The sequence below is a fragment of the Cornus florida genome, unplaced genomic scaffold, assembly GCF_030987335.1.
Source record: "Cornus florida cultivar Cherokee Brave unplaced genomic scaffold, ASM3098733v1 CherokeeBrave_3.0.0_Hap2_Chr11, whole genome shotgun sequence".
Taxonomy (NCBI): domain Eukaryota; kingdom Viridiplantae; phylum Streptophyta; class Magnoliopsida; order Cornales; family Cornaceae; genus Cornus; species Cornus florida.
In genome coordinates, this window is record NW_026775581.1 from 131240903 (window position 1) to 131250578 (window position 9676).

At 31.8% G+C, this 9676-nt stretch overlaps 1 protein-coding gene across 2 annotated transcripts; it reads right to left on the reverse strand.

Moving 5' to 3' along the window:
• Positions 1–992: 992 nt before the first annotated feature.
• Positions 993–4228, reverse strand: LOC132286053 (uncharacterized protein At4g22758-like). Of its 2 annotated transcripts, XM_059788307.1 has the most exons (3): positions 3303–4228; positions 2284–2483; positions 993–1409 (listed from the first exon to the last, which is right to left on the reverse strand). In XM_059788307.1, exons 1-2 carry the CDS (start codon positions 3568–3570, stop codon positions 2320–2322), a joined length of 432 nt encoding a protein of 143 aa, XP_059644290.1. In that variant the 5' UTR covers positions 3571–4228; the 3' UTR covers positions 993–1409; positions 2284–2319. The 2 variants fall into 2 exon arrangements, with proteins under 2 accessions (XP_059644290.1, XP_059644289.1); XM_059788306.1 differs by lacking the exon at positions 993–1409 and having other exon boundaries at positions 1469–2483; positions 3303–4224.
• Between the last annotated feature and the right edge of the window lie 5448 nt (positions 4229–9676).

A 9676-nucleotide genomic window follows, 5' to 3' on the forward strand; every position in this document is an offset into this window, starting at 1 on the left:
GCATCTCTACTCCATTTGTGAAGTCTGAAGATCAATTAGCTGATATGTTTACCAAAGCATTGGATCATAACCGGTTAAGAACTATCTGTTCCAAGCTGGGATTATTTGAGATATATTCTCCAGCTTGAGGGGAAGTGTTAGAATGTTATATATACATATATATATGTGTGTATTGGGCCATTATGTAATTACAGAAAGTTGATAGGGGCCCTTGTGTAGTTAAATAAGTCTTGTACTCTTTATACAAGCCTTGTACACTTCAGTAGGTTTAAGTATGATGACTATATACAAGACTGAATCTTTTCTCTCTCTCATATATATGACTTTGAACAACAATCATTGCTTGCTCTTCCTCCAAATGTTCATGCTTGCTAAATAATGCTCCAGACTCGGCCTACGTCTAATACTAGCCTTCCCTCTATCCCAGAAACACTTCTCAATGCTGCTACATGGTCTCATTGTTGCTTGATGTCATTAATATTTTCTAGAGTAACAGCCAGAAAGTTGACACCTTACTGACATTCCCCCACCACTACACACAGAAGCCCGCCAAAATCCTATGGAAAGTCAGCCAACCAGTTTTGAGGACAGTGAATTTCGTCGGGAACCATGATAGGTATGCCCTAGAAGACTTGGGTAAGAATATCTTTTGATCATGGGATTGTACCAAGAGAGCTAGTAGTTTTAAAGTAAAAATCTAAACAAGAATAACATTAACAATTAATGGTTAATTATGAGTTTTTTTTTTCTCCCTTTTGAAACTCACACACCCAGTTACTTATGAGTTTTGACAGTTACAATTGTTTAATTTCTTTTCTTTGGGGCTAGACAATTATAGTATAAACAGAAAACACACTCCAAACCTCAAAGGCAAAGGTGCAAGTAAAAGCCAGATATAGCGGATCAAATTATGCTAAAAAGCACAATTTACAGTAAAAGTAAAAGCATGTGGTTCTGTTAGCTTTATAAAAAATGTACAGAAAACCATATGTTGCCCATGTCAGTTTCTTCATTGTGACTGAAGCCAATTAAAATGGATCAAATTATGCTAAAAGGCAATCTGGTTTGATCTCCTTCACTTCCGCCTTCTGTATTATTTCAAAATCTACTTTGTTCTCACCTCTTCAAACAATATTCAAATTTTCTTTGCACTGATCTCTAGGTTTATTACACTCTAAGGACTCAAGTTCTGGTTTATGCTAAATTGCTAATTGATGGCTAAATAAAAAATAAAAATTATATAACCATCCTCAAGGGTTCTTCTATGAAAAAATAATTGAAAATTTGAACTCTTGTTTAGTATATCACAAAAAAAATGTCTTATCTATGAATACTAGAGAAAGGTGGGACACATTTATGCATTCCCATTGTATTATACCAGAATCACATTCCAGCAACGATCTTCTCATCTGAAGAAAAGTAAGTCAAAGAAATTCCAAACACGTGTGAGCCAACCATACAATATTAAAATGAAAAAAAAAAAAAAAAAAAAAATCATCAAACGCCCGGTTTCTCCAACCGCTACTATTGGGTTACTAAAACAGTCAGAAATGACAAAAATAAAAAGATGCTCTAGATAACTACATGGGAATACAAAAGAAGTTTCATACAGAATTCTTATACAAAAATGAAATGGGAATGCCATTTGAAACTAAATGAGTCTATGATAGTCCTTTTTGGGAGTCTGTACCGGAATTCTGTTTGTCTAGTATTACTCCTAACTTGTACAATTTTTAAACAATATGATCCTGCACTAGCAGGACCATCAAGCCTCTATCCCATCCATATGACTATTCAAGTAAGTGCGTAATATTATTCAATTCCCTTATTAAAGAATCTAACATGCCCTAATACACCTTTTCAAAGTTTAAACATGAGCCTTTGCTTTCAAAAGTCGCATCTCTATTCTTCAAACAAAAGCAAAAGCAGGCACCTCTTTAATCTCCCACCTTCCTCAAGTAATTATCGGATATCATATCCTCGAATATGCTCTGGATTGGTCCTCATAATTTCAATAATCACTTTTCCAAAAAAAGACCAAGAAGACTGAAAAGCAAGTCAAGAAACTAAAACTAACAACAATAGTATATGCCAATCAAGTTGAAGTGTTGAACACCACAATATATTATACACTACTAAGGCAATTATTTATTTACGTAAAATGTTTGTTCATTGTTTCATGTTTCACACAACGTAAGCATGAAAATTTAAATACAACCACAATAACATTAATTTGGGAGCACACATGATCATAGTTATTCGCGGGCCAGAAGAAAAGCTAACCTCTTAGAATGACATCTTCCAAAGAACAAAGATGACTCAGTGAGATAATATCTTGAAACTAAACCATGCCCTCCAACTACCGCCACCCTTTCGAGCAATCATATCCGACCTTGCTTCTGTCATCTGTGGATGGCTCTGCTTCTTGCACATCACAAAGTTCCTTGCCCCAGACGACCCTATCAGTTCAGCCGGCTTCAGAGCTGCAACAAATCCCCAATTTTATTATTATTATTATTTTTAAATCCATCAAAATTGCAAACTTACAAATGGGTATATGTCAATAAATAAAAAGGCTCGGAATTAAATCATAGGCTGTGATAATGTTGATATAACTCGAATTTCAGAGAAAGGGTAACTATAAAAACATTAAAAAGAAAAAAGAAAATAAAAAAATCTCATGGAAATATCATAACAAAATCAAAATGCACAAAGGGGTAGAATCTATTTCTGGGAAAAAAAACATCACATAATAAATAAATAAAATTAATCAAAATCGTGAATTTACAAATGGTTTGTGATGAATATTGATAAAATTAAAAAAGGGTAACCATAAAAAAATTATTAAAAAAAAAACTCAAAAAGAAATTCATAACAAATTCAAGATGCACAAATGGGTATGTTTCAATACCAATATACATATGGTCTGTGATGAATATTGATAAAATTAGAAAAAGGGTAACAATAAAAAAATAAAATAAAATAAAAAAATAGAAAAAGGGTAACCATAAAAAAAAAAAAAAAAAAAAAAAAATCTCACGGAAATTCATAACAAAATCAAAATGCACAAATGGGTATGTTTCAATACCAATTTACATATGGTCTGTGATGAATATTGATAAAATTAGAAAAAGGGAAACCATAAAAAAAATTATAAAAAAAAAAAACTCAAAAATCTCACGGAAATTCAAAACAAAATCAAAATGCACAAATGGTATGAATATTGATAAAATTAGAAAAAGGGTAACCATAAAAATAAAAAAACAATTTATCAAAATGCATAAATGGGTAAGTTTCAATACCATCGATTCCAGCATTGGCAGGATAAAGGAGGAAATTGTTGACGTCGGAGCCAAGCACCGGAAGGCGACCTTCGCGAGCATACAATTTCAAAGCTGTATCAATAACCCCTGAAACATTGTCTCCCTCATTCACCACGAACCTTATTGGTCCTGCGCTTCCCAGAACATTCACAGTAATCAAGAATCGATTCTTCTTCACATTCTGGTTCTCATTACTCTTCTTCTTTAGCTTCTGTGACAACATCTTCTCAGAAACACTTCCCTTCATTTCGATTTTATAATTCTTTTTTGGACTCTTCTATAATACCCAATTGAAAAAAAAAAGTTCAACAACAAAAGGGTGAATCAGAAGAAACAAAGAGGGATCGGAAATTTAGAGAGAGAGAGAGAGAAAGGGAGGCCTAGGGATCGAGGCCAAGGCAGCGGTAGTACCAGGCCTCTTTGCAAGAACCGAAGGAAGAAGAAAAGAATTGAAGAAGTATAGAGAGCAACGGAATGGAATGCGTAGAGAGAGAGAAGTGCTGCTGCGCGGGTTGCGTGTGCGCAGAAGAAGATGAAGAGAGAGAAAGCATGAAAGCACGGAGAGACCCAACCATCCAAAACGGCTCTGTGAAGAAGAAGATGATAATTGATCTTGATCTGGGTCTGGGTCTGGGTCTGGGCTTTCACTATTGTTCGACAGAAGAGAGAGAAGGGTGGACAGACAATGCGTTTGAATCTTGTCTAGTGCCTGCTGTATTCGTAAATAATATGTATGGCATCGATACTATATATATATATATAAAGAAAGTGGAGTCAGTGGACAATTGACAGATCTTGCTTTCTGGGCAGTTCGTTTCATACGTCCATTTCAGGCGGTGTTCGTTATTGCTGTTATAGAAAAATTTAGATTATTTTTGATAAATTGCAAAAAAAAATTCATTTGTATCATTCCTTTTTTTTATATCTGATGGGGACCACCATCTAATTTTAATGTGAAAAAAATTCTATGACAAATCCAAAGGCCATGTTTTGGCAAATGATTTTGTTGCATGTTTGGCTGTTGTACGGTTGGAGAGCAAACTACACGATCAAATATTGTAGTTTGGTTCCATTTTTTACACTTTGGTTCAGTTCTGATTTTAAAAAGGGTGTGGATATAATTTAGATTTCTACGTGACCAGACCAGACCGTTATATATATTATATATGATAGGCTAAAATGTTAAAAAAAAAAAAAAAAATTTATATATAGAATGTGCAAATACCTGCCCAATGTATAAAAAACTTCCTTAAATTTTTTAAATTAAGCAAATAAGGACATTTTTTCAATTTAGAGATTAAAAAACCTAAAATGTCCTTAAAGTAGAGTAAAAAAAAATATTTCAATTTTTTAAATTTTAATTTAGTTTTTATCAAGGGTATTTTGGAATCTTTATAAAAAAATTTTGATAAAAATTGACAATGAGGTGAAATTTGTTAGAACAAAATTTAAAATATTAGGAATTTATATGCACATATTAAATAGTATGATTTTTTTAAGGGTAGTTCGGAATTGTTTGCAAGTTTTTTTTATATGGCAGGGATTTTTTTGCAAGTTTAATTAATCGTGTGCCGTGATTTGTTAACCATATGGGTGCTATTTGCTAAAAAAGTAAATCGTAAGGATGTTTTATATACTTAGCCCCAAATATATATATATATATAATAATAATAAAATAATAAGATTAGCCTTCAACCATTCAATATATATAAGAGGAGAAATATAGGAGAAAATTTTCTTTTGATATTTGCTCACTTATTTCTAATATTATGAATGTAATAATTCGAGTAAGGATTGTTTTTGTTTTAGTAACTTAATATTAATTTTCAAATGACAAAAAATAATCCTACGTATTTTATATTAATGCATATGTTTTAACATTGCATTATAACCCTGTTTTTTTAAATAAAATTATTGCAAAACAACTCTCGTTATGCAATAATTTTAATGACGGACTTTTGAAGTTTAGGAGTCCTTTTATGGCCCTTTCAACTTTCTAGCTTCCCAAACACTACCTAAGACTCCTCCAGTGATTAATCCCCTGTTGCTCAATTAGTAGGAGAAAGCTGTATGAACAAAACAAGATAGAAACAAAGTTGGGATTTCAATACAGAATATTTAAATGCTCTTTAAAAGATGCACCAACATTAAGTATTTCCCTCGCAACAAAGCAAACCAAAGCAAGCATCTCACAAAAATGGTAGCATAAAATTACTTAGGCCCAAAGGAAGGGAGTCTTAAAACATTTCGATATATATCTATATATATATATATATATATATATATATATATGGTATATACCAAATTGCCAATACAATAAAAGCATAATCTGCTGCCCCATCCAAGTACTTTTCATTTTCCTTTCAAAGAAGAACAAAAATGATGAACACAATTAATTTTTACTTAATGAGGTTATTAAAAATGAATTTTGAAGATTAATTATAATAGAATAAATGACTTGTAATAAAAAAATAAATAAAACTTAAAAGAGAGAATTCATATGACCGAACCAAGAATGATTATAATAAAAAATTAATTTTTAACTTGTGCAGAGAAATGCTAACTAAATTGTAATAATTGCGTGTGCCTGTGCGTGTTTATCCATGCTTATTTATTTTATGCCTAATAATGCTTGTGAGTCTTGTTCGTGGGTAGAGTGCGTCATCTGAAAAAGAGTTGCAGTAAACATCCAGTCTTAATTGTGGCATGATAAAGATAGTGAAACAGGTGGCCAATCACATTCCCAAGACTTTGTATAATTATTGATGTTTTTTTATTTTTTAAATCAAAATAATTGTCATTGAATAAAAATAAAAAAATGTACTCCATGCCTTCTAAGACTTTGTATTTGTTTATTTTTGTGCTTTCATTAATAGTATGAATCCCACCCTCGATTTTGGATTCTCAATGGATGAGGGTCTATTCAATCCTAATACGTTAAAAAAATGTCCAATAATTTAACCCATTAATTATGAAAAAGAAGTCAAACAAAAAGTAAAAAAATTGGGTTGTTAAATATATTATAGCATTTTGATGAAAAAAACATTATAGTAATTTTGAAGTATTATATATTATAGCATTAGATAACATGTGTATATTATATTGGATCATATTAAGTTAATTAACCGTGTGATAATATAAATTAAATTACTTCAATGTGTGTTCATCTGTATGGAATTAAAGTTTTGAAATTGAAATTTGTGAAATTTTTTAAAAAATTAATTCAATTTTCTTAGTTATTTTTTTTTTTCAAATTTCACTAATTCCAATTCCAAACAACCGAACACACCCTCAACCTAAATTGAATTTCAACATCGAACCAAATGTGAGCCATTAAATATATCTGCTTGATCCTATTCTTTTAGGGTGTGTGTTGATCTCCAAGAATATTTCTAAAAAAGTTTTGATAAATCAAGATATTTTACATTTGCTAGTCTAAACTAATCTTTCTTCAATTCTAATATTAAGACACCAAATTCTTCCAACACGAGTTGATAACACTCGCATCTAGTTTTTGCTTCCAAATACGACACTAATATCAAACCATCATGCCACAATAGCTTTGATGTTCCAATTAACATTGTTAAATTAAAAGGTAATGGAAATCCAAACAGTTCAGAGAGACAAATATTAGGAGACGGACTAATGAGAGGTAATTATTTGATGGAACAGTAAAATGTCGTATTAAAAAGTACGAAACAAAAACGAAAAAGAAAACAAAACATTCTCAATGAAGCACATACCCAAAACATTCTCTCTTTGTTTAAGCTCTCCAGGTATATTTTTCTATGAAGCTCAGTGGAGTTCATTGTGATGACAACAAACCATTGAAGGTGTTGAATTTAATGTCAATTCAAGTGTGTATGAAGATGATATATTTGCTTTGTATTTTTGATTCATTTTATTGTGCACAATGTTATTCAATCATATATAGCAGGTTTACACTAGCCCTATCAAGGACGTGCTGGCCATTTCTCGTGCAGGTCACAGGTTGAGATCTATTGGAGAGAGATTTAAATTAAACAGGAAAAAGTTCATACGGCTCAATTGGTCGTGGATGTAAAAGAGATTATAAAATTTACTGTTGAATAGTGAAAATGTCAAAAAGGTTAATAAGTTCGTCTAATCTTTCCTTTCAAATAAAATAGAATTAGGAGTAAAAAAGTGGCTAATAACCAAAACCAAGCCACCAATAATTGATAGTTACATCACCATTCACCGCCCACGTCTCTTTAATTACGAAAAAAGCCTCGAAATTGACTGCCCAACTACAAATTCCTTGTATCAATATATATATATATAGACATTACACACACACACACACACACACACATATATTATTGACATTACACACACATATATGTAATTAAAGAAATTATTCAAAATTAGCTATCAGGTGTGTCCCAGAATGAAAAATGAATTGAAAACAAATTACTAGTGCTTTGCTGGGCCGTCTTGCTTCAAGGAACATGGAATGTTTGTTATTCAAAGATAGAAAAGTTCATATAGAACACACAAAGCAAACACAAGCAAAACAACATGCTGTGATCAAGTTTTAGGTAAAATGTTAAATCAATCTTTTGAATAAGATTCATTTGCAAATAATATGTACGACATACTTACCTTCCGAAAAAAAAAAAATATGTAGGACATGCTGCTTAAAAATGGACCTTTTAAGAACAATAGAAAGACCTTCAACTTTCTACCTCTCAACAGGCTACAAAAAAAGCCTTGATAGAGTATCTCCCTCTCTCTAATCTATATACTATATGTGTGTGTGTATACATATATATATATAGTATAAGTATATATATATGCATGTAACAAAAGAGAGAACATTGTCAAAACTGAATATGAACGGAAATTAGCCAAACAATCAGCAACCAAACAAACAGCAACTATTAACTTATAAAGCCACTGTCAAATACCTTGGACAAGTATGTTTACTTACCAGATGGAGACATTAAGCCGCTTTATGCGATGCAACATTAAATTTATAATGATGAAAATTTGAAGTTCTTTTCTTCCACGACAGATGCTCAATAATTTCCTTCAATTCAGTATCACCCTTGGCCACTGTTGAAAAAAACAATTTTCAAAGAGGCATCTATTTTTCACCAACATAACATATTCTGAAACTGCTTTGCCAGAACTCCTCTCTATCAATATTTTGTTTCTCTGGCACCCGGGAGAAGCAAAAATTATTACCTTGTCATTAATTAAACATCAACCGTTTTAGTAACACAGGATTCCATATATCATATTATTAGTCTGCACTAGAGCATCTGCCCAAATAGCATGGCAAAAGGATCAAGACGCACCATATGTTTGTTCCCTCCCATATTTTCCTAATCTTATTTCGGTATTGATCAACTTTCTTAACCAGAGAAGAATTTAAGACACCCTCATTCAACATGGGGTGAGGGGAAGGGGAAGGGGAAGGGGAAGGCATGATTAAGTATCTCTTTGGTTCAGTTCTCAAACTCAAAAAAAACAAAAAACTGTTTTCAGAACTACAACAGATAGTTTTATGAAAATAGATCTTTTTTTAACTGAGTTATCAAAAAACAGTTTTCGAAAAATTGCAACCAATCAAGTTCCTGAAAAATTTATTATTATTATTATTATTATTTTCAATTAGAAAACTGAACCAAACAAGCCCTAAATTTTCTCTAGGGATTCATATTTATAGTTGCCATTCTTTACTTACCTGATCTGAACATGAAGAACTTTTTAGCGGCCTCAAAATATCTATAGCTCCTTTCACAGCTTAGGGCAAGGAGCATGGGGGAAATCTTCCCATAAAGGGTAAATATTCAAAATCATGTAACAATAGTAGTGATTCAACTCAAGTTAGCCACGAATTCAATTGGAGAATAGAAAGACATCCTACCATTTCCATAAACTACTTCACTTTGATGTTCAATCTATCATCAATAATATCCATATTCAAAGATAAAACAAAAATTATGACAAAAGAACAAGCATTACCAAGAGAGGATGAATACCAACAAAAAAAAAAAAAAAAAAAAAAAAAAGGTATTTTCATCCCAAAGTAAAAGCGAAAATTTGAAAAGAAGTCTGTATTATGATTCTACAAATGTAATTTTTCTAGGAAGGTAATAACCATCAGCCAAATCAATATCCAGGTTGGATAGAGTTTGGCCGTGTCGAGGATTAATATACAGGGAGATAAACCAAGTCTAAATGAGCACACAATAAAACGCAAAAGTGGGTGCAGTTTTCACAATGCCTTCCCAGAATCAATAGGGTGATAAAGGTTGAAAGGAAGTCAAACTGAAATAATTCAAACTACACTGAAGAATAAAAGAAATTCGATTCTGATTACATCT

Excerpts from the sequence above, each read along its gene's own strand:
- LOC132286053 (XM_059788307.1), bottom strand. The coding sequence starts at position 3,570 with ATGAAGGGAAGTGTTTCTGAGAAGATGTTGTCACAGAAGCTAAAGAAG. Across the intron at positions 2,484-3,302 it reads TGCCAATGCTGGAATCGATG|CTCTGAAGCCGGCTGAACTG; the intron begins GTATTGAAACTT and ends GATTTGTTGCAG.